Source organism: Microtus ochrogaster, chromosome 1 (assembly GCF_000317375.1).
Source record: "Microtus ochrogaster isolate Prairie Vole_2 chromosome 1, MicOch1.0, whole genome shotgun sequence".
Taxonomy (NCBI): Eukaryota; Metazoa; Chordata; class Mammalia; order Rodentia; family Cricetidae; genus Microtus; species Microtus ochrogaster.
Window position 1 is genome coordinate 116,812,307 of NC_022009.1, and position 13,800 is coordinate 116,826,106.

At 34.1% G+C, this 13,800-nt stretch overlaps 1 protein-coding gene across 1 annotated transcript in view; it reads right to left on the reverse strand.

Annotated features, from left to right (window-relative positions):
• Nucleotides 1–991: 991 nt before the first annotated feature.
• Si (sucrase-isomaltase) overlaps nt 992–13,800 on the reverse strand; it is a 64,767-nt gene continuing 51,958 nt past the window's right edge. Inside the window, exons 36-46 of the mRNA XM_026778945.1 lie at nt 13,168–13,301; nt 12,204–12,238; nt 12,001–12,117; nt 9,837–9,985; nt 7,877–7,961; nt 7,738–7,794; nt 7,062–7,186; nt 5,067–5,155; nt 4,070–4,119; nt 3,699–3,866; nt 992–1,060 (exon numbers count right to left, since the gene is read on the reverse strand). Of these exons, the coding sequence (XP_026634746.1) occupies nt 992–1,060; nt 3,699–3,866; nt 4,070–4,119; nt 5,067–5,155; nt 7,062–7,186; nt 7,738–7,794; nt 7,877–7,961; nt 9,837–9,985; nt 12,001–12,117; nt 12,204–12,238; nt 13,168–13,301 (1,078 nt within the window). The remainder of the gene's footprint in view (nt 1,061–3,698; nt 3,867–4,069; nt 4,120–5,066; nt 5,156–7,061; nt 7,187–7,737; nt 7,795–7,876; nt 7,962–9,836; nt 9,986–12,000; nt 12,118–12,203; nt 12,239–13,167; nt 13,302–13,800) is intronic.

The following is a 13,800-nucleotide window of genomic DNA, read 5'->3' on the forward strand; positions in this document are numbered from 1 at the left end:
CTGTGATATTTTTGTATTCTGTTCCACTAACTTAAGTTTCTATCCTTTCAATTCCAGTCTTGATGCTGATTACTGTAGCTATATTAAAATCTAAAAACTCAAAGACAACATGGAAATCTATTTTTAAAATGAGAGCCCTACAGCCTGAATGCCTAAGAATAGACAACACTATTTTTTCCCTTGCCTCCGAAGTGAAACTAAACAAAGAAAAGGATTTTTTATTAAACACAGGAGTTTCAACATTGGTGTAGTCCAAACATCAATGTGATGACATTTAGACATGGATTTTTTGGGAGTAGGATTCATGAGTAGGTCATAAGGATGGAGCTCTCATAAAATTGCTAATGCCCACTAAAGAAGAGGTTGAGAAGATGCTTCGTTTCTCAAACTCTCTGTCATTGTAAGATGATTCTCTACACAGAATGATCTATAGGTACCCAAGAACTGTGAAAATTTGATGTTCTTGATTAAAACACAATGCTGTATTAACTTAGTATCCCAAAATGAATGAGAGATTTTCTTAGAAAAATAAAGGGAAAGAAACCACATCGTAACGTATTTATATACCTTTATTTTCTGTTTTGGAATGAAATATGCATAATACAAAATTAAATATTGTGATTTGTTAAATAAGTCATCAGTGTAATTAAATATATTATATAAAATTTATATTACAGAAATTGTTAATTTAAAAATTACTTTCTTTAATCATATCCTAGTTACATGCATACAAGTTTACAGGTTTAGTTGTTGCTTAAAACATAAATATTATTATTCAAATCCTGTTAAACCTGCAAAGCAGTGGCATTCAGGTCACATTAATAGAACAGGTTAGCACTTCTTTTCATGTACACAATATAGAAATATTGAAAAAATGACTACTAAAATTCTATTTTAAAATATGTAAGAATTCAGGAAGAGAGAGGTGTTTGAAGTTGAACTATGAATCTGATATCCAGAACGCCTCAGGAACTCAAACTGATGGTAATCTTCATGACCAGCTGACAATTATTGGTTCATCAAGGAACACACTCATCTGTCTCATGTTAATTATCAATATCTAAAAACAGAAAGTGAAATCACAATTAATTGTTTAATTACAATTTATTTTTCCTGTCATTTTTTATAACAAACACTATTTCCATCTCAGGGTATCTGTAAGTTAACAGTTACAGTTTTTCCTTGGTTGATGATGGTATTCATACATAATTTTGTGTGTGTGTGTGTTGTTCTCACAGGGCAGGGGCGGGGTTAATTCACAGCACAGTTTAGAGTTCATCATAGCCAGGAAGTCAAAATGGAACTTTTAATTTGGCCACTTAAAAGAGCAAGTGACATCCCATTCACAGTAAATAGTAGCAACAATGACTACATGAATTCTTTCTAGGGATCAACTCACTGTGTCTCCATACAGTCTAAGACAGAGGCTCGGGATGGAATAGTGTACTGTGTCTTCCCACATCATAAACATGATCAAGACTAACTCTACGGACATGTCCACAGGCCAGCCTAGTCTAGACAATATCTCATAGAGACTCTTTTTTAGGTGATTCTGGGGTCTGTCTAGTTGATGATATCGTCCTTTTTTCAAATTCATGGCCTTTGTTTTCTTTAGTTGTTGGTACTTACAAAATATTCCTAAATAACTAAATGAAATTGTCACAGTCTGTATAATGTCCTGACTATTTAGTAGTGGATAATCGACATATGTAATTTTGGTATACATATTCATGCATGGTATTCATTGACATAGACTTACAAGGAACTGTTGGTAGCTGCTATTTTAAATGAATATATTTTTTTTAAATTATTGAAGGAATTTTCTTAGCATTTAAACTTATAATTTCAAAGAATTGTAATTAATGAAGCAAACTTTTTTTGAAAAAGTATGCTTTGGGCTGGAGAGATGGCTCAGTAGTCAAGAGCATTGCCTGCTCTTCCAAAAGTCCTGAGTCCAATTCCCAGCAACTACATGGTGGCTCACAACCATCTGTAATGAGGTCTGCTGCCCTCTTCTGGTTTGCAGGCATACATGTAGACAGAATATTGTATACATAATAAATAAATAAAAAAAGAGAGAGTATGCTTTTAAATGGTTTAACTGTCCCAAATGAACTTGAAATGCCACATGTTAGAATCCCTCATCTGATCCTGTTCAACTGTCATTATGCCCTTAATTTTTGTATCAAAATATGAGATTTATTTACCATTGCTAAATAAAACCCAGGAAAATATTTAAAAAGTCATGTTTTTTTAAATCAATCTAACTAAAAATAGGCAACACAACACAATTTATTTTAAACTGTAATTAATGACCATTAAAATCTGGACCGTGGAGAAACATTTTGTTTTGGCATGGAAACTGTTTCTTGGTTTTTCTACCTCTGACCAAAGCATTAATAAAGTAGTATCATCTTGACTAGGAATTTTATAAGCGAGTACAATTTTTACAAACAAAGTATGTTTGTGGGACTAAATTATCAACCTTTACCAAGGAAGGGCATGAAATACTCCAAACTGCTTCCTATGCTGACATAATTAAAAGAACCAGGATAGTTTAATGTCAAAGTAGTAGAAAGACTAAATTCTAAGTTGATGCAGAAATCCAGTATGTGGAGGAGACCTCACTATCAACACTGAATATTCAGGCTCAAGTACAGGAGCTACAGCCACGGTGTCATTAAAGTTTCACAGTCTGGGAAATCCTCTAAAACCTAAGATTGTGCAAAGTTTAAATGTCTGTCTTAAAATTGAGGTTGTGCAACCTGTTACTCTGTAAATTAAGTGCACTTCAAGTGATTGATTGATTGCTAGTTCTTTTCATACAATATCAAATTTGAAAAGTATGTTTTCTTCACAGTTAGAGTCATGAAGACATGAATTTAATCAAAGGAAACACAGTTAACTAATTTCTTAAGTAAATATCTTGTATTAAGTCCACATATTTGAGTCACAAATTCATACAAGTAGGATGTAAAGGAACTTGAGAGACGAGACTTCATACTTCTACATATTTGCCAAATTTAGAATAAAGACCTAAAATTATACTGGAAAATAAAAAAGGCATTGTAACCACAGGTGCTGTTCTGACAGAAGACTCCTGATGCCTGCGTCAGAGTCTCTTCTGCCTCTCTCATGATAATATCCGTGGTGCTAAGCAGAGTTACATTAATTTTGAAAGAACTTCACCGATTATTTTTTTTTTTTTATGAAAGACACATGCAACGCTCAAAGGTAAACCTTTCCATTGCAAACAGTACTTGAGGAATTGTTCATCGTGATAGTAATTTGGTATTATAATCTAAATTAATATTGCTTATTTTATATGGGGAAAATTATAAAATAGCTGCCATTAAATTGAGGATAATAGCATAAGAATAAATATGAATGCGTCACAAGATTGAATAAGTGGCAAACACCAGATTTAATTTTTTTATTTTGGCCGGGCAGTAGTGATTCATGTCTTTAATCGCAACACTCAGGAGGCAGAGGCGTTCTCTGTGAGTTCAAGGCCAGCCTGGTCTATAAGAGCTAGTTCCTGGACAGGCTTCCAATCTGCAGAAAAACCCTGTCTCAAAAAACTAAAATGAAAACAAAAACAATTGTCATTGTGTTTTAGTCCTGGCTATGACCATGAGGAGTCGTGCAGATGTTTTACGGAGGCATGCTTCTGTCAAGCACACCCATATGTCACTCACCTCTTTGGCTGCTTCTTGAGTGAATGAAGGTTTTAGTGTATTTCCATCATAAATCACAGTAACGTCAGAGACACTGGCTGTTCCTTTCCCCCACACGTAGATGTCTCCAAGTCTCATCTCATTTTTGTTTCTATACCCATTTTTCAGTACAGTGCTTGTTAACGTTGTCTAGAAAGGCAAAGACAAAGAAGCAAAGCCTCCATTTAAAAATTCAAGTAAATAGCCAGAAAAATACATAGCTGTGAACCAAAATGAACCTCATTATATAGCAAATCAGTGATTCAAGTATATTAAGTCATGTGTTTTATATAATGAACAGAAATTAAACTCCACACATTTTAGTACCATTGATTATAGAAGGTATTACGTACTTGATTTAGACTGAATCCTATCAAGGTATAAAGATCTCTTTCATAAGTGTCTGTGGAGAGAGAGAAATATAAAGTGATTTTATTTTTCAAAAAACAATAGTAAATACTAGCATTCTTATTTTTTCTTTCTAACTAAAAATGGAGCCATATTCTACTGATGCATTTCTAGCTAAAGTCAAACACAAAACATATAAAAAACATTATTTAGATCCATGGCTTTGTCTAAAGTCCATCAAACCACAATAAAAATATAGCTAACACAAAAGATTTTCTGTGTGGCAAATTTTAGATACAGTAAGAGAAACACTGTAAGAGACATGTATTGTCATTATCACAATGATCATTATTTTTGCTGTTATTCGCATTGTAGAAAGAGGCAATCTGCTATAAGACAAACACATGAAGAAACCAATTCTTCAGTGTAGGAATGCAGGGACACACTACCATGAATGGGGGGAAAGGAGGGGTATGTTCTTGGGACAAAAATCAGATTCTCCTGTTTTCAAGATAAGTACATTGAAAATTGATTTATCTTCACAATGTTTAGAATATGCACTCTTAACAAAAGCTTTATGTGTGCCTGATGTCAATGGAGAGTGAAACAAAAATCAATAGTAACATAGTAAAGAGACTAAACTTATTTCAATCTTGCTTTGCAGAGATCTGTTTTGAGCATCAATTATACACACAGAATATGGCGGTTTTGGCTTATTCATTTATCATGTCAATGTAAACAGCACTGTGCTAGCTTCAGCTATAGTAAGTCCCGCCCATACAATTCACTAAACTTACTTTTTAATACAGGGATTAGAAAGTTTTAAAGTAAGAGATAAGCCTTTAAGATTTTTTTAAAATTATATGTATAGTTTCAATCAATTATATACTTTTAACTTTAAATGATCTTTCTAGCGTTGTGCTCAGCTTTTAAGTACAGCAAACACAATGTGGGGAAGGTGCATGCCATCAGCCCCACTCATCTGGGGAATGGGAAACTCACCTATACTATCTCCATCGTCCCAAAATAGAGTTCCTTGTGCTGTTTGATTGTCATCTGCAGCAACGATGAGCTTCATGTAATTCCGTCGACTATAAGAAAGAAATATGTAATTCTATTCATGTTTACATACTAGGATATTTTATATGTTAGTAGAGACCTCCTTATTTGAGGAACTCTAAGGAACTAATGCTACTCATAAGGCACCCCTCTGTTCCCAGGAGAGAAAAATTGCTCCACCACTCGAGAGGAGGGTCTCTCCTTGTCCCAGTCCCTTCTCCTTTACATCTGACAACATGGTTGGACTCTGACCTGGTGCCCTCCACTTGATAGCTGCCTGCCTTTATAAAAGGAAGGGGGATATGTCAGGAGCCATTTCCCCCCAAAATTATTGCAGGGATCATTGCCCTGGGGAATTTGCAGAAAGCCCCCTACAGCCCAACAGTATTTAGAACTGTTTTATTGGCAGAGCCTATCCCACACCCAATTATCTGTTAACAGAGAGCTATCTGTTAGCGGAACCCACCTCACATTCTAACTATCTAAAGAACTAGGTGTGTCAACTTGTGAACTCCTGGCCGAGGAATCGTGGCCTGACCGATAATAACCTCCTGGCCGACGACCTCGTGACCATGCTGCAAGATCTGTTCCTGCTCTGGTCATGCCCCTGCCCGCCCCCCCAAATTCCTCATCCAGGGGCTATATAAGCTGTAACCATGACTCTAATAAACGGAGGCTTTGACAAACCCTGCTTGGCCTCCCTCCTGTCTCCCGCCCATGTCTTTCAGATAGCGCCTCTCCGGGACCCTGGAATAACTGATCAGCGAGGCAGGTTACAACCCTAGACTAACTGACCCGTCAAGTCAGTCTACAATGTAAGAATATGAACTTGAATAGAAGTTAAACAGAGAAAACTAAGACACTGGATGAGAGTGATGTGTTCTTGCAGGTTCATCAAATATGGAGGGGTATTTATAATAAAGAGGCTATGAAATGGCAAAGACATTAAGACCTCTAAATCCTCCTTTTAGTTTTCTATAATTCATATTTGTATTTTTTTTATTTGTATTCTAGAAAGTCTTGGGAAAATATTGTTTTCAGTTCTAGTAATATAGTTCACTTAGACAGTTGGCCCAACACACATAAATCCCTGGGTGTGGGTGCTTTTCTTATGGAAGCTAGGAAAGTTGGGATACACCTGAAATCTTAGCACTCAAGAAGAAAAAAACAGCAGGATCAGATGATTAAGGTTATCCTGTGCTACATAGCAAGAAAGTTCAAGGTCTCTCTCTATATGAGATCCTGCCTCAAACACAAAAAATAAAAATAAAAAAATAAATTAAATTAAAAACCCAGAGAAAAGGTTTTTATGAGGTGTTATTTTCATGTCATATTTGAAAATAAAGATATAATGATTTTTCTTAGGCAGTAGTTCAAAAGATCAAGTATTCATTTGCAAATACCTCTGCATATCATACACCGAGTCATGAAGATTTAGTTTGTATTTAGTCAGGAAAGCCTTATTTATAAAAGGGTTATGTCACTAGAAGACCATTTTTCATTAGTGTTCAATATTTATGCATGTTGCATGTGTATAGGTACTAGCAATTTTCTTTTGAAATTACATTTTAAATAAATTTTTAAGTAGGTGATTTTGGAAGGTAGGGTCAGACCTTGAAATGTTATTAATCACTGTCATTATTCATATATTACTGCTCATTATACTAAAGAGAAAGAATGTCCTTGTCCAAGCTAAGGATGGGTATTTAACTGCAGGACCTACCAAGATGACACTAGGGCATCCCAGTGGGACTACGGAGTAGGGAAAACTGAAGTTCATCAAAAGCCTATTTTTCTGCCTTGCCTTCTGTTTATGATTAAGCACCTGTGTTATTGCAGAAGGATCACAGGGGAAAAGGATAGATTCTTTCTAACTACTGACTTTAGAACGGGATATATTACAAAATGAAATGATCATTCTAAAAACAGTTCACTTACCTGTAATATGTGGTCCGCGCAGGTTCTTGGCACGGTAGAATGTAACCTCCTCGGACATGTAGATTTATTTTATCATAAGGAGCTGAAAATGTTTGTTTTTGTCCTCTGACCTTTATATCTTCCCCCTGGTAAGGAGAAGGATTGGAAGGATGGACATGAAGCAATGAGTAATGAAGAATGTAAGAAGACATATTCATGAAGTCAAGTGTTACAGTTTTCTAGTCAAAAACTAACAAAACACAACATGATATTTTTTAAAAGAGAAATCATTTTTTTTAAAAGTGTATCCTTAGGTCCTGGTTACATTTTTATCCTCATATTGTTATTTGTTTTTAAGATGTCCTATGCAGAAATGTGCGGATTTTGCAAGGTTACAAATATCAAAAACTCTATTAATTATAGTGGCCAAATTTTCTAACCAAAAGAGCAACAGATATTTATAATATAGTATAAACTTTCGTGTTTACCTGCTAAAACAAAACAATACCTGTGTAAACACTAAAGTATAATAAATGATTGTTCAATGGTATGTTAATTTGCTACCAGTAACAATTAACAGCATATTACTAACTTTGAATTTTTTTAGTGGAAAATAAACAGAAACAGAGCTTATCATATAATCATTCAAATATATATTTCAGTTTAGTTAACTTCTAAGAATTTTTATAAAACTTACTGTATGGTAATCAAACCACCGAGCATTAGGTACATAGCCGGTCACAGTGGTCACGTACTAGAATTGAAAAAGAAAGTCATTGAAATCATTTGAAATCAAATCAAATCATTTTTATGAATAAATACATGGTAACACTTACAGGTTCAAGGACAGGAGTCACCATAAAAGCTGGACCCCACAGGAACTGCTTGTATATTTCCCAGGTTTCCTTATCATCAAAGAACCTTCACAAAAGAATCACAAAGTTTTCAATTAAGCCAAGGAACTTATTCTCTTCTGAACACCATAAAATGCTCATTCCAAACCCAGTTTGCTCTAAAGACTTTTGTGGATTTAACTAAAATCTATGCTCATATATAGTGAAAACAAAGAACTACTTTGTTGTTTGAAACACAGTGTGAAACAATATATACTTCTGAGTAAAACCAAATCATGTCTAAATGTTCTAATAAAAAGGATTGTTAAGGAGTATTTGAACAGTAAAATAACATGTAACTATGATGTAGGGTTTATATAGGGGAGTTAATACAGGTATTTAAATATTCATTTTGCCTAGTAAAGGATCAGTAAAATTGGAAGCAGAAATGACAACAGCCTGCAAAAGTTTGTAAAACTTTTACGATATGGATGTTTATAATTTCTTTCTAAATTTTAAAAGAAGGGTTTTTCATTGATTTTTATTGAGTTCTACGTTTTCTCTGCTCCCCCTCCCTGCCTCTCCCCTTCCCAAGAAGGGTATTTATTAAGACAAGCTTTGTAGGTTTACATATGTAATCCCATACATGAAAGCTGAGGCAGGAGGATTGCCATGAGATGAAGACTAGTCTACGTGACATAATGAGTTCTAAGTATTCAAAGTAAAATCCTTTTTCCAAAGTGTAAATACTCTTAAAAACAAAAATAACAAAATTAAGAGAGGACCAGTGGTTTAAAAAGGCCAGTTCAACAGCTAAAGTACTAAGATACGACGTTAGAAGCTAGGAGACACACTGCTGGGTAGAGAATACTTAGTCCAAATAATGAAGATTAAAATGTCCACATACTGGGCTGGGGGAGATTGCCTATCTTAGAGCTTTTCATATTGTCTGCCATGTATTATATCATTAAAGATTCTTGCACATATAAGTTGATTTCTAACATTGAAAAAGACGTTACAAATTTGGAAATAGACACTAGCAAATGTTCCCATTTCTCTTGCTAGTGAAGTCACACAACTAACCCCTCTTTAAATTTTGCTTTTGTTTTCTTTCATTAGCAACCAAGGATGGGGGTAAAATAACAGTTGGGGTTAACCCCTTGTGGTAGTCCCCATGACACAAAGACTGAAGCACTCTCAGTAGGGCAAAGGGAATGTTCAGAATCCATAACCATAGTATCAAATTTTAAAAATGCAAAAGGGATTAATCTTAAGTGTAAGAGTAGGATTTCCTATCTACATTCCCATTCCAAGCTTGGATTTTCCCTGGCTTGAGCTTGAACAAACCTTGTGACCACTGTCCCAGCCTTGTGAGTTTATAAGCGCAGCTGCCTTGTGTGTGTTTTGCTGTAGTCATCCATTACTTCTGACTCTTGCAATCTTTCTACCTCTCCTACAGTAATTTCTGAGCTTTGGGGAAGGTGGTACTATATCAGTGTCCCACTTATGGCTGATCACCCCCACGGTTTCTTATTTGCCATATCTTTTAATCTTTTCAACAAAAGTGAAGGCATACAAGTGAAAATTATTATTTTGATAAGTTCATTTTGAGTACTAGGTCTTAATTTATATTACCCAGTTGTGAATTTTATTACTTTGTTAATAATAAAATTTGTCAGGCCACCACATTTAACTACTCAGTTAAAATCGTTGGAGAACTGAGAAGCAAAATGCCTTATGAACAAGTTAAAGTGGTATTCTGAAAATAAGTATTACCTTTTAATCATTAGGGCATTTTATATGAGAAATGTCTACATTAGAAGGTTTATTAGACTTATTCTATAAATGCTTTTTTAGCTCTAAATGTATAGTAAAGCAACTACAAAATATTGCACTAGGATATATAATAGATTGAAGCAAATGAAAGCTGTTTGTGGAAGAATCAAATAGGTCTTGTACTTACTCATGCATTAGGGGTCTGATGACAGTGCCGCCACTAACATGGACTTCATGCATCAGCGTGTAGAAATGGGGCAGCAAGGTGTATCTGATCTCTAGAACCTCCTTTGACATGTTAGCAAAAGTTTCATTCCAGGAAACAGGATCCTGCCTCTAAAAGAAAACATAATGAAACAGCCATGTTTCATTGTTTAAATCTTAACAGTCAAATTGAAGAATAAACGTAACAAATTATTAGCAATATCATAGTCCTAAGAACTGTCTTTTCAAAAATCCTAAATACTGCATCATTTATATAGAATGAAAGTGGTGCAATATTAGTATTTTTAAAAGATAATGCAATCAAGACAAACATAAGTAAACATACATGAAATATAGTTCATATTTTAAAAGATAATAAATGCATTGTCAGCTATGGTAATACTCAATGTTGGAATGTGAAGTGTAGCAAGGAAATTATATGGTTTGTTACATAAAAGTGGCCTGAGATAAGTACCAAATGCCAAGAAATATACCAAGAGATAAGTCAAGCTCACCATGCTGGCCTCACATGCCATACATTCACACATGAAATGAATAGATTACAGTACTAATAACACAGGGGAATTATGTATACTAATCTTGAATGACAGCATTTCGGTCTACTTTGGTATATACATTTAAATTCAAAAGAGTAATATTGGGGAAGTAGTATTAAGAATTTATAAAAATATTACTGTTCATTTAAGGAAAGCATAAGGGACAGTGATTGTTGTATAGTTAAATTGTCATGTATACAAACTGCAGTCCCTCACAACTGCCAAGAACACTTCCCATGCTTGTTGATAGCAATCAGTGGGGGACCTTTTGGAGCTACATCATGCCTATGAAGATTCCAATTTTATTAGATTTGGGAAATAAAGCTGAAATGATAACCTGGTGTTATCCCTGGCAGACACACTATTAGAACAGACAAAAACTTGAATCTACAGTAGCCCAACAACTATCAAATTATGTGTGATCCTATATATAATATGTTAATTATTGATACATAATATATTTTAATAATTTCATAGTCAAGTAAGTAGAAAGAGAAACAAATCACAGGCTATTGCCAAGTTACTTAATCTCAACTCTTGTTTCATTGATATAATGTATTTATGTCATAGAGTGTTAAGTTTTGTTACATTAATTCATACTTAAACAAGATGAATATTCTTGATACATATTATCTAAGTCATTTCTTTTTGACTTGGGCTTTTCTTAATCCCTGCTCTTTTCCTCTAGTCTTAATCTTCTATGTTAGTAACAAGTTTCTATTTTATTTTTCAAATTTCTTCAATATATTTCTTCACAGTTTGCCTTTCAAACTGCTTCAGGATGTAGTCCTAACTTGCTTTGTATCCTTGTATTTTGACTATTAAGACAATAAATCCACCTCTTCTAGCTCAAGTAAAATTGAGATGGCACAACATTTTCTCAGCACAGCACATGTCTGTTGATTAGGAAATATGTTTGGACTATGTCTTTCTGTTGTCAACCTTGACTGATAAGTTTTCTGCTCAGTTTACCTTTTCTCTGCACTATTAGCTAAAAGTTTCGTACCAACTAGTACTTAGTAGGATATTGACTCTAACCATTCATAGTTTTCCGTGAAATTAAGCCCTGTATAATGGACTCAAAATAAGCCCGCAAATAAGTCAATAACTCTCAGTGTTTGACACTGCACAGAAATCTGCTCTTAAAATTCATCCTATCTTTTCTTGTTTCTCAATTTACCAACTTGTTCTTTAAATAATTGATTTTAACTCTTCCCATTTCATTCATCAGTGCAAATGTCTCACACTTCTCATCAATTTAGTTTCTAGCTGATTGTTTTTTGATTGTTGCTCTGTCCCAGTGTGGAATAAGTTCGATAGTATGATATTACCCTAACTCTTCCAGAATCTTATAGATCAGCTATAGTATGTGTGTTCCAGATCCAAGCCATGTGCCCTGAGTGTACTACAGGTCTTAAATGCATTAAAAAAGATGAACTAAGTAATATTTCATAAATATGAATATATTTTAAAAATTCTTTAAAACTTTGACAAGTAAAATATGATTGAATCAAAAACAAACAATCCAAGGTTGTGTAGGGGAAAAACAAACAAAATAAACCAAACAGACATAAAGTAGTAATTACATACTCTAGTAAATTGAATGTTGTGGTTTCTTGAAAATGGATAAAAGGCTCCAACTTGCGTCCAACGAGTACAGAGATGATATTCTGAATCATTGAAAAAACCACAGATATCTGCTCCAACCTAAAAGATAGTTATATTTAATGCATATTAATTATTGTTTCTTAATAGTTATAGACTACAAATGTAAACTAGATAGATTTACTTACATATGGTATCCCAAAAAGATTAAATTCCAGCATGCCTAAAAATTAGAATAAAATATATTATCATTTTATTAATGAAGATGCTCTCTTCAATGTAAGTTCTTATTCAATTAAAAATTTTGGTATAATAACAAATTATTCCCTTATAATCATACTTGTTGAACTAGTTGTATTAATTATATTTTCTAAAATAAGAGAGCATATGCTTTAAGACAATAACACTATGACATAATTTAAACACAAGGAAGCTGTAAGCACACCATGGTGAAACAAGACAAAATAGTAGTGTTTTCCTCACTTTCATTTTGAAAAATAAATTGTCTTTCTGCTATTATTTAACCATCATCTACCATAGAAAACAAATACAATTATTCTTATTAAGTAATATTAAAAATGATGCCTTCAACAAAAGCAAATGCATGTAACTACTCAGCTATCTGGTAAAGAGTTATTCTAAATATGGTTTTAATGAATCTCTCATTAGCCGATAATATTTAAGTAGAGAATCAAAGCAGTAACTATTTATTTGTGGTTTGAAATGATGTAGTCATTTGCCGTGTATCTACTGTCAGAAAGACTTTAGTTCAATGAGTTTCCTTCTTGAACATTTCTCAGTGATTTATTCTCTAGCAGATTATATCTACAGATTGCCTCCTTAGCTTTAGAATAGTGTCTCTTCAAGCTCATGTTTCCTTCAACTAAAAAAACAGGGTCCAAAATGGATGGTGGGTGATGCTTATCCAAACAAACTAGCTAAGGCTTGTCAGTCATTTGTTTCTCTGATCATTTGGATTCTTTGTTCTGCCTTCCTGACTAGTGACATTTCAATGATGTCCTGTGTTATAAAATTATGTGACTATTTTATTTCTTACAATTTATCTGTAATATTTGTCTAGCACAAAGCCTAGCAATGTTTATTGAAAGGTTTAAAAAACAATGATATGATAGAAGATAATTGATCACATACCAATGAGTGATTTTTCCAAATTATCCCAGTTTGCATAATTGTCTCCAAGCCAGTGTCCCCCCCATCGACCAGCCGTGGGATATGTGGACCGAGAGATGACTATTCCTCTCAGACCAGTAGTCTTCCGTATGGCACTGTACAAAGACATAAGTTGTATGTTTACATTAGCTATTTTCTTTAAATATTTCTTTTGTTGTTGTTGTTTTACAACACAGAGTTCTTCTGTGTAGCCCTGGCTGTCCTGGAACTTGCTTTGTTGGCCAAGCTGACCTTGAGCCCAGAGATCTGTCTTCCTAACGTTGGGATCAGAGGCTTGAGTTACCATGTCTGGCATATTTCCACAGAAACGACTTCCATGGAAACACAGTATCTACTCTGGTCAGGCTTCCCATCACAGCCAGCCCTTCACAGCTGTGTCGTCACTCACTATGTAGTGAAATACTCCCAGGCATGACAGATCACTTTCTTTCCTCCTAATAGCTGCTAGAGTGAAATACACATATAATGTGAAATTTTCCTTTCTAAACCTTCCAATGCATGTAAGTTACCCATAGATTATATCAATTAAGCAAATTAATCAAATAGAGAATTTTATTCTACTTAAACTTGTAGCATTTAATAGGAGTGTAGATG